Here is a 14,047-nt window from a genome sequence, read left to right as displayed (position 1 = left end):
GATCTCAGTGCATAGAACCGCACTGGGTTCCATGCCGGGTGTGGAGCCTACTTTAAAAAGGAAAAGGAAAAGGGGGAAAAAAGGAAAAGGAAAAGGAAAAGGAAGGGAGGGAGTGATAGAAGAGGTAGAACTTTTTACTCCTATTTTATGTTATTTTGCTATTTTGATTATGAGATTTGACCTTCAAAATAACATTTTCAGAATTTATTCAACCTGTTAAGTTTTTCATTTATTAAGATGACATTTTAAAAAATTACTATAAGATAATCCTCATACAGACTTGTCCATCAACTAAGAAACAATATATCAAATTTGATAGTATACAAATGTTCCAAATACACATTATTAATACCACCCTCTCACCAGTAATATATAGAAAAATACTAAACCCCTGAACTGTCTTCTTAGTAATAACAGTGAAGTTCTGATTTACCTGTTTCTGGGTAGCTGCTTCCTAAGCCACTATATAAATGTCACACCACCCAATTTGTTATTAGACATCTTCTATGCAATTACTTCATTAAGAGGTGCTATGACAAAATGGCACAGAAGTAAAGCACACAATCATCTGTTTCAAGAACTTTAAAATCTACTTTGACTAAGATGTTTACACATGAAGCTGTTAGCAAACTACATCAAAGCAACATATGATGAGGAAAGGAAATAAAGATTATTGAATATAGTCTCCAAGTTAGACATATATGGTAGGCATTTTCACATACATTATCTCATTCTTAACAATTCTGTGAAGTAAGTATTGCCATCTTCATTTTGGAGAAGGAAACTGAAATTCAAAGAGATTAAATGACTTCCCAAAATAAAGAGCAAATCTGGGTCTGAAATTCAAGTCTGTTTGACTCCAAAGTACTTTTTCCTTTTTCCTTTTTTTTTAACTATACCTTGCAGCCTCCCACATATACATGATTATATGATTATAGGGTATAGACAACATTCATAAATACTGCAGGAAACAAAGAAACACATCATTGTAGAGGATAATTCTGTTGAGGAAGGGAGGCTTGAGTGAGTCTGAAATTAAGTGTAGGACTGAAACTACTGATAACAAAAAGAAGACTATTAAGGCCACAAAATTTCTAAATTAAAAAAAATCTAAATATTGTTCCTTCAGTTTATATTGACAGGACTTAATCTCTGAAATTTTTATCTTTTCTTCCATTTCTTATTCTCTTGCTTTTTCTTCTGTATAATCTACCTCCTTACATAATGACTCTCATTATAGAGACAAAGTATTAACTAAGTTTAATATTCTATATTTCTCTTTCCAGCTGTTCAAGATGCTAAAGGATAGAAACATATTGCCATGAGAACTGAAAGTGATCTTAGAGAATGACTCCTTCTGGTTAGTGGTAAGAAAAGCTAAAAGAGAGAGTTATGTAATATTAAAACTTTACTGGCCAAACTAGCATTAGCAAGTGAGTCTTCTAAATGTTCTTCCCATGACCCAGTGCTCCTTAAATTTTTGGTGCCAAAGTACCAATACCAGAGATTGATGAGGTCTGGAGTTATATAATGGGTTCACTTGAAATTTTTTTGAAGTTTCTAATTTTATCTTAACAGTTCATGTGAATTCTACATCCTGTTCCTAATTTACTCATACTTATCTTAATATTAAGGTGATTTAAATTACATACTCTCAAAATTGACACTTCAAGAATTATTATGTTGGTTCCCACAGCTTAGATTCTAAGGCTTAGAATCCTTAAAAAGTATCCCTTGACACAATGTCATGCACCTGATATGAGAAGCAGGACACAAATTGTGTAATGCTCCTTTTTACCACATCTCATTTTCTTGCTCCTTTATTTTTCAAATTAGAAAACTTTTTAAAAGCATAGTAAAAGTTTCATTCCATTCTTTCAAAATGCATACTTACTGGCAAAACTGTAAAAACTGTTGGGGTCATTTATTTTAATTACAAAACTTTCAAGAAATTTTACTTAATTAAAATTTATTAGTTAAATACAAATTCACTTACAAATTCATTAAACAACCTGGATAGACTTCTACATGAAGATACTTCATTAGACTTTTGCTTTTGGGTTGGTTACTCAAAAATTAAGTTAAGATTTCATGCTGTCCATATTAACTACCGTTCCAATTACTTTTGAGCAGGTTAAATAATCTTTTCTTCTTCCTTGGTATTTATCATCTCTGCCCAGATGTGAAGGAGAAAATCCCTTGTGGTTTTATTACTTTCTTTTTTAGGATCTCTTTTTTTTTAACAGCTCAAATTCCAAATATGTTTCCTTGTTCTTCAATCCTATTTACAGGAAAAAAGTATAGGTTTTATCTATTTTACTTACTGTTTCAAAAAGCACCCTACTCACCTTAAATGAGAATCTATCACCAGTAAGAATAAAAACAGACTCTTACCCACCATTTCTCCCCAGCAACAAGCTGCTGATTCTCCACCACACACCTCAGTTAATGTCAAGTAGTCGTATGTGGTTTCAATATAGTTAAAACTCTTAATATGTAGCAACATATGTACTAATAATTTAGAAGTCTTTAGCCAGTGATGATAGTAGTATATGCATTAGAAATTAACAATTTCCTACTTCAGCTAAACATATAATTCTCTAATACATTGGTTCCAACTAAAAATTCATGAAGGAATGACCTAGTTTAAAACATAGGATTCTTTTTAACAATGATCATACAGATCAATATTGGTATGTTTGCCAGAACACACAATTCCATTTGGCAGGATTCAGATTTGGTTTGCAATACTAATTTGCCTACTTAATGACAACACCTATTCTCAAAACAAAGGTATATAAATCTTTATCAATAAATAGGCTTTTCAGAAAACAATATGAAAACTTACAATGTACAAGGATAAGCCTGAGGAATGAAATAAAAATAAATGCTTGAACAATTCTAGACTTATTTGATTATAATCTCCCTGGCCAAGATCGGTTTTTTTAATATTTTGAATGACTATTTATGAATGACTAAAATACTCCCTATATGTAACTAATATTTTTGATGCTCTATTTTATAGTCTTTAATCTCTCTTAACTAGTCTTATATTTGTTCTAATATCTTTTACTGATTACAGATCTGCAGCTTAGTGCAATAAAAATGTGTATTACTAGAGCAAAAAAAATGGTTTTTTAAAATGCTCTTTCCTAAAAATTTGTATCTTTTTCTCATCTACTACTGTTAGTGAAAATTTAGGTAATGGATTATCATCTTTAGCTAAGTGCTAAATGCTTTGGTACTGAACATTAGCAATAGCTAGCTAATAACAATATTAAATAGCCAATGGAGTATCACCTATCTCATTCTATATTATATAAATGCATGTAATCGTTATTTTCCTGATGTTTTGGTGGAGCTCTTACAGTGGCAGAACTAGTGTGCTCCCTTAATAAACAGTTTTCTTTAGAAAAAGTAAAGTAGGGGCGCCTGGGTGGCTCAGGTGTTAAGGGTCTGCCTTCAGCTCAGGGCGTGATTCCGGCGTTCTGGGATTGAGCCCCACATCAGGCTCCTCCGCTGGAAGCCTGCTTCCTCCTCTCCTACTCCCCCTGCTTGTGTTCCCTCTCTCTCTGGCTGTCTCTATCTCTGTCAAATAAATAAATAAAACCTTTAAAAAAAACAAACAAAGGAAAAGTAAAAAGTAGGTGAAAGAGACACATTAAAATATAATGATTCTGCTATGTAATCGTTAAAGCTGGCTGTAAGTATAATTACTACTAACGTTGGGGGAGGCGGGATCCTACATCAGCCCACATCTTGTTTCTAGCTTCAAAGCAGCAAATACCTCTTTATTTGCCTCATATTATGCATCATCACATTACCTTCACTCTCTAAATAGCAAGAGAATTAGAAAACATCAGAAATACATATACCAAAAACTAGATCTAATGTCACCAAAGATCATATAACCTTCATTTCTAGCAAATCAATATAAGACAGTTATGAATAGTAGTATTGTTCTTCCAGATGGGGAATGACTGTCAACCTAAAATGTTTCCATGATAACCAATTTTTATATACATAAATGTTCCCATTTTCCTGATAAAAAATAATTTGCATAACTAAAACAGCCATGTCACACTAATTATAATCTAAATTCCAAGTCCAAAATGATTCAATATCGTCAAGCAAAAAAGAAATGTTATTGCTAAATACTGTCCTACCACTGTTTCAAAATTCTAACATTATTTGATGAGAAGTTTCAATAGACTGCATACATTTATTTGCAAAATTCATAGCCGAGATGAAGACTAAAACAATCTAAAGAATGAAAAATTTCAAAGTATAAATATTGTCTTCCAAAAGATAATAAAAAATGTCACAAAGAAAGTCAACTGAAGACTTGGAGAAATGACAATACAATTTCACCAAAATACAAACACATTGTAGAATGTGTGCATGGGTAGACAATACTTTCAACCACCTTTGTAAAATAGATAAAATACTTAGAATCACTATTATGAAACATGCAGGAGATATTTTATAAAATACGCCCTCTGCCTTTAAGAAAGCCACAAATTATAATGCATAAAATCATAATTTTAAGAGTGGCCTCTTCATTCAATTTTCTTAAGTATAAAATCATAGTACTTCAGTTCAATAAAGAAAAACTTTACATAGTAAAACTAAAAAACTTGAAGTTCAACAAGACACAAAATACACTATATAGGCTCATTTTTGTAGTTTTTTTTTTTCTTGCACAAAATTGCATGGAATATCAAGACCATAAATACTAAGCTGTTTATAATAAAATCCTCTAATTGCAAGCTGAGGGCTGGTGCTCTTTCCTCTGATTCTTCTGTTTCCAGGTTCCATCATAGAAAAGACAATAACTTTTCAAGTAAAAACATCAGTTATTTCTGACTTCAAATATCCATTTTATCAGCATATCCAATTGTCCTCTATTACCACTTCTCCCAACTCGGTCAACTTCCTTTTTGTTCCTTCAGTTACATCCTTATTCTTGACCCTAGACCTTTCCCCCTAAACTACTGTACCTCATTTTCATGAGACAGCTTCTCCAGATTACCTTTAATTCCCCTGCCAAAGTTATCTTCTCTCCTTGACATTTTGCCTATGCCACCCACCTATTCCACCTAAGCTTTTCAAGGTCTTTGAGTTACATTTTTATTCTGCTCAAGAGCCTCATCCTCACAAACATATTCATTTATAAGGTTGCCACTGACTTTCAACTCCCCTTTAAAATGCGTTTCTTCTTACCTTTGGTAAATGAACCAAGTTCTCCCTTCAGGTAGTTAGTTATATTTGTTCCTAATGCATCCTGGAATGGAATTCCTTTCACATTTAACACTCAAACACACAGGTAATTTATTTAAACAACTGTAGCACAATAATTACATACACTGTTTCTTTAGTTTGCACATCAGTGTTATCCCTATTGGACTGTAGAGATAGAGATAAAGGGGGTATCTTTCGAAGCATTCTGTATACGCATCTACTGTGTTACTTGACCCAGGTTAAGATGAATTCACTAAATAAAACTATTAGGGAATGCTTAAATGAAATATATATACATATACATATATATATATATATATATGGTTCAATATCTATGGTTTAAAACAGCTTTGACCCTTCATTCCCATGAACAGCTGAAATACTTTTATTTCTATAAAGCTTCACTACTACTACTCTATTAATAATTTTCAAAACCAGCTGGAATTTAAAGTGCAAGTTGAAGGATGATACAGGCTATACATTTTTACACCCCGCGATTAGATTCTTTGAAAATCAGCAATGTCAACTCCAAGAATTCTGAGACAACTGAATCTTCAGACAAGGCAACAGTTTCAGCACCAAAAGAAGAGAGTATCATCTGATTTGGGGGGAGGGGGGAGCTTACCCTCTCTGCAACTGGTTTAGACTAGTTTCTCTATCCCAGGGGCGGCTTCTGATTAGGAAAATTCAAAAAATCATCATTAACAACTGGAAAGCATACCAGCGGCAAGGCAACCCTTTTACTTAAAAGGAAGGAAGGTGTGCCATGGGTATCTCCATTTCATAAAACTCAGCAGCCAAATTAAGCTTAGCACTCAGTATCTACCGACAGAGATTTTTTTTCTACCTAATAAAAGCAAGTCTCATTCAATTTAGTCCCTTCCCGAGCACCGTCTCAACCTGTCATAATCTGACAAGAGAAAAAAATTAAGAACTGAGGGGCGGGGGACCGGGGAGACACAAGGATTCCCGTCTACATCTCTTCTTCTTCCGAAATCACATCAGTGTGTCTTGGATTTCCTTCACTCCAAACTAAGCCCTCAGATTCCAAATATAGTTCTTTAACCACCACCTCGCCACTGAATTACACATAAACCTTCCCAATTACAGAACCACAGCAGAAACCCCTACAAATTGGCATGCTATTCATCTCGGAAGTCATGCCCTGCAGCAACTGCCTATCGCCGAACTGAGGGATATTACCCAAATACAACGCCACGGAATCAGACATGCAGAGCACACACAGCTTCTGCGAGGGAGGGAAACAAGACCCAGGAAAAGTGCGCTCCTCACAAGCCTTGGGACCATCCGGAGAGGGGGGGTTCCCAGAAGAGAGGAGGACAGATTCCCCAAGTCGGGGAATCCTACTCTCAAGTAAAAAGCCCCAGCCGCAGGGTGCAGCCCGACCCTCCAAGAAAAGGAAGAGGCGGGCAGAGGGCCCTTTGCTCGAAGAGGCGAAATGCAGCCACTTCCCGAGGTCTGGGTGCAAGCGATCCCCCACCTCTCGGGAGAGACAAGGGGTGTCCCATGGGTGACTGAGGGAATGCCCCGCTGGCGAGGGGGCAGCCTAAGGCAGAGCAGAGTTTCGCCTCATATTCACCCGTGTCGGGTCCGGCTGGTGCCCAGGCTGGGCAAGCAAAGCTAGAGCGGCGCGGGGCCGCCGGGGTAGGGGGGGGGGAGGGGAGGGAGGGGGTGGAAATGGGAATCCCCCGTCTCTGAAACGAGCATTAGCGGAGGAAGCGCGCCGGCCAGTCAGAACGGCGTGCTTCTGGCTGCGGAGCCGGGATCCCGCCGCCTGCACCGGCAGCAAGGAGCCCCGCAGCGCTCACCGCACCGGTCCCTCAGTCCCCCGGGGCCAGGGACTTCGGCTGCGAAGGCACTGGGGCCTGACATCCCACGGGCCGGCTCCAGCTCCCGGGGGGCCCGCAGGTACACCCCAACCTCCGTTAGCTCTCAGCGGTTGTAAAACGCCCTCCCCCGTCCCCCTCCTCAGCCTTCCCTCCTCCCGAGGCCGCAGAGAAGAGTCACCACAGGCGAGAAGCCTGAGACTAGTCGGCGACAGCGGCCGCGGCGGTCCCGGACCTCCTTCCCCGGTTACCTGTGAGGACTCCGACACGGATTTGATGATCGTGGTTAGTGAGGATCATTCCCTCGGTCGCCATGTTTCCCAGCGCAGTCACCGCACTGACAGGAGCCGGGAGAAGCCGGAGCCCGGAGCGCGCGGGCCGGGAGCGCGCTCGCCTTGGAGAGCGCGAGAGCGAGAGCGTCCGGGGAGCTCGCAGCGAGCAGAGAAGGAGGGGGAGGTGGCCAAGCTCTCCGCGGCCTGCGCGGGGTAGAGGCCGAGCCGGGAGTGCGCGAGTCCGCTGAGGGAGGGGGGGCGGAGTCAGGGCGCGCGACCCCGAGTCCAGGTCGGAGGCTGCTAGCTGCGGGTGGGGGCCGCGGCGGCCGCACGGGGAGAGCGCGCAGAGGCGTCCGAGTGAGGCCGTTGAGACCCAGACCGCTGTGAAAAGCCCGACACCCAGACCGGCTAGATAGCAGGAGAGTGAAGGGAAAGGAGTGCACACGCTCGGACGGTTGCGGGGGCGGACTCGGAGTTGGGGCGGAGCTACACCGCGAGGCGTGGAACTCGTGGAGAGTGAGGGGAGGTGTGAGAGCCCGGCTGCGGAGTACTGGGAGCGGGAAGGAGGCGGCCCAGCCCGAAAAGGGCCGAGGAACGCTCTAGGGCGCGCGAGTAGCGCCGGATTGGCTGGAGAACGCGGAGCGGGTGCGCGCGAGACGCGAACGCAGCCTCGACCGAGCACTAGACAGAAGCAATCCCCTGCCGAGCCAGCGCCTCGTTGTTATTTAGAGCCGCGAGGCAGCTCTTCGGGTCGCGGAGCCGCTCTCCCACGAGGACGAGGAAAGGACTCCGCCTGCGGGGCCTGTCCTCGAAGCCCTGGGGCGCGGCCAGCCGACCCTCTGAAAGCGCTAGGGCACTTGGAAGTGGCTTAGAAAGACACGTGGTGGCAGAACAGTGGCCGCTAAGACCGGGAGTCCGCCGTGTGAAAGAGGAGTTATCCTGTCCCGCCTCACCTTCCCGCTTGCTTCCTCAGTCCGCTCGCCCTGCGGGAGGAGATTCGCTTCTCCTGTGCTTTAGGATCCACATGACGTTCCTCACAAGCGAAGTCGAACATCTTGAATGGGGATACCTGGCTTTTCTCCCTCCCGCTGCCCCCTGGTTTCGTGGCCTTACGCTTCATCACCACGGTCTCTTCTTTTAGATGAAAATCACCAATCTTAGAGAACGAGAAGAACATGTTCCTCTCCCCTGAACCACTATCGCAAAATTGGAAGTAGAACTCAGGCCGCGACAATTGAGTTTCGTTTCAGTATTTATGGGACGTGAGATTACCATGAAAATAGCTTTTGTTGCCACTTACTTTCATATATCTTTCAAAAATGTGTTATTAATCACCTGTGGCTATTTCACATCGGTTCCTTAATTCCTTTCTTCCTAGCCCTTTCAACATCTGAATTAAAAAAAAAAAAATACACATTTTTTTCCCCTTCTGTTCTCGGCCATGGTAAAAATCTGGGAAGCGTAAGAATGAAAAGCGAAGTGTCAAAAATGTATAACCATCGTTTGTACACAATTAAAATCTCAGTTAATTTGATGGTTATGTTTTTTATTGTGCCACTGGAACATGGACTTGTCCTCTAAAATTTCATATTGTTTTGTATTTCATTTTAAATAATGAGAGTACAAAGGAGATGATGGATGAAATTGAGGTGGGATTTAAAAAAAAATTGTAAAATTTAAATTGAAGACAGATCATAAAGCCACTTCCTTTAATAATCTATCACCATAAAGCCTGGTGGCCAACAGATTCTTAAGTAGTTTCATACAAGAGAGAGAGGTGTGAAAATATGTCCAAGAAAATGGTTTATCTCAAACTAAAGATGAAGAGCAAATGGTTACATTGCTAACTTTCCAATCTATATTACCTACGGCACCCTCAAATTTGAAATGATTTTAAAATGTCTTGAATTTTTAGAGAGAGAATTCTAAACCTGGCTACTAATAAACTAAGCTGGGGGTTTTTAAGTTGCAGACTAAATAAGCACCCTTTAAGTGGTTGTCTAAATAAGCACCCTCTCAACTTAGAATATTCTGTAATTATTCATGGAAAGAAACTGATATTTTTGTTTTACAATAAATAACAGAAAACAAGCGACTTTAGACAAACCATAAGAGACTCACTCTTAACTATAGGAAACAAACTGAGGTATGCTGGAGGGGAGGTCCGTGGGGGGATGGGTAACTTGGTGATGGGCATTAAGGAGAGCACTTAATGTAATGAGCATAGGGTGTTATATGCAACTAATGAATCACTAAATTACCTCTGAAACTAGTAATGCACTATATGTTAATTAAATTGAGTTTAAATTTTTAAAGAGGTAAAAAATTAAAAAAGATAAAACAAGGGACTTTCTATATCTATAAAAGTAATAATGGTGAAATTTAATTGGGAAAGCTGAGAATTAACCCTAAAGTATATGGAGGTTTGTTTGCCAGAACGACTAAAATTGCTGAAAAAAGTAATATTAATGGAACTAAGCTGAACAACTATTAATATGTGCTTGTTTTCCAACAATTTTCCTCAAATGTATTCATCTTTGCTGAATTTAGCAAGCTGTAACAAAATTTGCATGGCAAAAACTCGGTGACCTTACTGTCTAATGTGACTTTTCTTTTACTGCTGGTTATTGAATAAATATTGCAGTATGCACATGCTTTTTTACTCCTGTTTTATAGTATGACATTTCTTCAAAATTCATCCTGGAATCAAGCGTTATAATAAAATTTTTCAAACCAAGGTAAGAAGAGAGTAGCATTCCTGAATATTGTCTCAGGAATATACTGGGGGAAAGGGAAAAACAAGAATTGAAAAAGAGTTTGTATGTAAAGAATTAGCAGTGCCCACGGATTCACTCTCTCTATTCTTAAGGTTTTAATAAAAACTACAGGAGTTTACATTAAAAATTAAAGCAAAAGTAGGTAAACACCTGGGTTTCATAAGGTTTTTCATTTGAAGATGAAAGTTTATCAGTAGAAATGAATTACTGTAAAGGTTGAATTTTTTCTAATAATTGTGTGTTTACACTTAGCCCTCCTAGTACTTTTGTTTTCCTGTGGTTGATTACAATTTCAGTATAAGGTAAAAGCTTACTGGCTTTTCTGGGGTTCAGACCCTCCTCATTGACATTAGATGTGAGCAAGAACAAATTTGGCAATAAATTATTCTTCCTCTAAATTTTATTCCATTCTTGCCTCTTTCCTGATAGGCTAACAGCCACAATTAAAACAGTCAATTAAAAATGGGTGCAACACTTTGAATATATTTAATGCCATTGAATGGTTAAAATAGTAAATTTTGTTATGTGTATTCAGCACAACAACAAAAATAGGTGCAAGGTGAAATTATGGTTGATTTTAACCTATTATTTTCCCCAAAGGAAGCTTGATTATAGTCAAGATGAATTTTAGATTGGCTGAGTTACGCAATGTATTAGTTCCTAGGGCTGCCATAATTATCACAAACTAGGTGCCTTAAAACAACAGAAATTTATTCTCTTGAAGTTTGAAGTCCAGAAGGCTAAAATTAAGCTGTCAGCAAAGCCATGCTCCCTCTGAAGGATCTAGGGAAGAATTCTTCCCTGCCTCTTTCTAGCTTCTAGTGGTTGCTGGCAATCCTTAGCATTCCATGGCTTGTAGCTACATCACTCCAATCGTTGCCTCCATCATCACATGGACTTCTTGTCTGTATGTATTCTCACTTGCACTTCTTGTAAGGATATCAGTCATTCCATTTAGGGCCCACTATAATCCGGTATGATCCCAGTTTAACGAATTATATTTACAAAGACCCTATTTCCAAATTGGTTACATTCTGAGATTCTGAAATTGGCGGGGGGGGGGGGGCACTATTCAAGCCAGTACAGGCAATGACAAAGGTTCAAAGATTTCTTTAAAAGCTGGGATTTAGAAATTAGACACATGCTTAGAGAAAACATAGCTCTATAGTAGAGAATACTAGGGAAATTTTTAATATTTGAACTAAATGACCTAATGCTTTTCTCCACAAAAGCAGTTTTCTAGGGGCGCCTGGGTGGCAGAGCGGTTAAGCATCTGCCTTCGGCTCAGGGCGTGATCCTGGCGTTATGGGATCGAGCCCCATATCAGGCTCCTCCGCTATGAGCCTGCTTCTTCCTCTCCCACTCCCCCTGCTTGTGTTCCCTCTCTCGCTGGCTGTCTCTATCTCTGTCAAATAAATAAATAAAATCTTAAAAAAAAAAAAAAAGACAGTTTTCTAAGTTAGAATTTTTCAAAGTCTGGTGAGATAAATTTATACATTCCTACTAATGAAAGTGACATTTTGCTGTTAGTTTTGATGCCTTTGTTGTCTTTTAGTGAAGCTGAGCCACCACAGTTGTCCACGGAATTTGATGGCACTTATTTGAGAATAATTAGGACAATGTTTTCCAATGTCTGCCATGTTTATAAAAATAAATTTGAACTTTTCCTTGGGCTTTTGATATTATACTTCTGCTGCCCAGATTTCTGCTTGAATAATTTGATGCCCTGGTCCTTTGTATTTTTCTCACCCTTACTCTTTTCCTCTGAGGTCCCCAGCTGGAAATCCAGATGTATGAGATGATTTGGTTACAAGTGACTGATCCTAGCTTAAGCCAAAAGGCTCATGCAGCTATGAATTCCAGACATGTATATAGGTTCAGGGTTGGCTAGATTCAGGATCTGAAACCATGTCATCAAAATCTTTCAGCTATGCTTTCTCCTTTGTTGACTGACTTATATTGATTCTCTCTACCTGGTGGCAAAGTTGGTATTGTCTTCTCTAAGCCATAGTTTAGATCAGTAGTTTTCAAGTTTGTTTGGAGATACCTGGAGACCCTAAGACCCTTTCTTGAGAGTCATCAAGGTCAGAAATATTTTCGTACTAATATTAAGGCATTATTTGTCTTTCCACTCTCATTTTCTCATTAGATATGGTGGAATTTTTACAGAGGCTAAATTATATATAATGATATCATCACTCTGACAGCTAATAGAACGTGTGTTTATATATTTTTATATTAAAGTTTTGGGGGTGCCTGCGTGGCTCGGTTGGTTAAGCATCCGACTCTTGATTTCAGCTCAGGTCTTGATCTCAGGGTCGTGAGATCAAGCCCTGTGTCAGGCCTTAGCACGGGGCATGGAGCCTGCCTAAGATTCTCTCTTTCCCTCACCCTTTTCCCCCACCCACTGCTCTCTCTCTCTTAAAAAAAAAAATTAATATGGTAAATATTGATAGATATGACCTACTTAAAAGTTCTTGGGAGTCCTCAATAATTTTTAAGGGTGCAAAGAGGTCCTGAAACCAAAAGTTGAGAACCATTGAGCTAAATCATGTCCCCACTTACTAAGGAAAGTTGCCCTGATTGGTTAGTCCTCAGTCATATACTCATCCAGAGCATGAAGATCATTTGACCCCTACAAAATGGCTAAGACCAAAGGAGGATGGATCTAGATACCATATGTAAGGCTAGTGCCTTGATAGACCAGTAGTTAGTTCTTCAACCCTTCTTATAGACTCCTATCTCTCTCCACCATCACTTCAGATGTTATTCTTTTCTGAGGGCTCTAATTTATACCTTTAATACCACCCACATTGTCTTCTGTTAATATTCAGAAGATAGAGAAGCACTTCCCAGCGTGTCATGACGATTTACACAAGATCACCACTTATTTATATGTCTGCTTATCCAATAAAAGAAGGAAGCAAGGAGGGGAAATGTTTGATTTCTAAAGAAAGCACTGGTTTTCCTCCCTCCTTAATTCAAAGAAAGGGTAGTCCATAGAGGTGGAGGACAGTAATTGATAGAAGAGGAAGGAATTATTAGGTAAGAAAAAGGAGAGAGATTTGTTAAATGGAAAAGTAGCATTAAGTGTCTAGAAGCTACTTGATTTTGTAAAGGGGCTCTGTCTACAAGGCCTTCAGGTTTTAGGACTCAGTATACACAAGCCAAGAAAAGATAGCCCCAGTGTGCCTGAGTGGCTCAGTCAGTTAAGTGGCTCTGCCTTCGGCTCAGGTCATAATCTCTGGGACTTACGATCAAGCTCAGCAGGGGTCTGCTTCTCCCTCTCCCTTTTGGAGGTGAAATGTTAGCAAATATTCCCTGAATAGCTCAGAAGTCAAGGTAAAATAAATAAGAGTAGCTACAAAAATAGTACTACCCAACATTATGGCTTGTAAATGTATTGCTAATGGGACAAAGTTTTCCACACTTGAGGTTAAGACTGAAAAGTATCTCCCAAGTACAGTTAAGGATCAGAGGTTTTATTCTCAGAGAAACATAATTGGAATATTATGAGGGTACATAAAACTGTAATCATGTTTCAATTCTACCAATACTTTCTGATTGCTAATTCAGCTTCCCTAATAATTTGATTCTGAAATGGGAATGGCCTATCTGCATATAGTCATATTCCAACCACCTTGGAAGGTATAGCCATCTGCGCAATTTAAATTAATTTGGTTTATCAGTGATTCTTCTGGGAGTTTGAGTAGCTTAAATGCATCTCTGATCTGTTGGGTAATTTGACCAAATAAATTTGTACCCACAAAGCTGAGGTCTATATCCTGGATTTATCAAAATGAAGATACCCACAAATAACCAGTCAACCCAGATGATAACTTTGCACTGCCATGTAAGTGCAAGTCAGAGTCCAGTAAGAAGTCTTACAGACAAAGTAAGATAAAACGAT

The 14,047-nt window shown here is 39.6% G+C and overlaps 1 protein-coding gene across 18 annotated transcripts in view; it reads right to left on the bottom strand.

Annotated features, from left to right (window-relative positions):
* The window catches only part of GPHN (gephyrin), a 603,483-nt gene extending 596,010 nt beyond the window's left edge, over positions 1-7,473 (bottom strand). For 9 of the 18 annotated variants that reach the window (XM_087856030.1, XM_087856032.1, XM_045810532.2 and 6 more), the window contains exon 1: positions 7,340-7,471. In XM_087856030.1, the coding sequence (XP_087712156.1) occupies positions 7,340-7,403 (64 nt within the window). In that variant the 5' untranslated portion in view covers positions 7,404-7,471. Of the gene's footprint in view, positions 1-7,339 lie in introns of all 18 variants that reach the window. The other 9 variants (XM_087856022.1, XM_087856023.1, XM_087856025.1 and 6 more) reach the window with 2 other exon arrangements.
* Positions 7,474-14,047: the final 6,574 nt, after the last annotated feature.

Source organism: Ursus americanus, chromosome 26 (assembly GCF_024610735.1).
Source record: "Ursus americanus isolate L20-20 chromosome 26, mUrsAme1.1.p, whole genome shotgun sequence".
Lineage (NCBI taxonomy): Eukaryota > Metazoa > Chordata > Mammalia > Carnivora > Ursidae > Ursus > Ursus americanus.
This window is presented reverse-complemented; position numbering and strand designations above follow the sequence as displayed.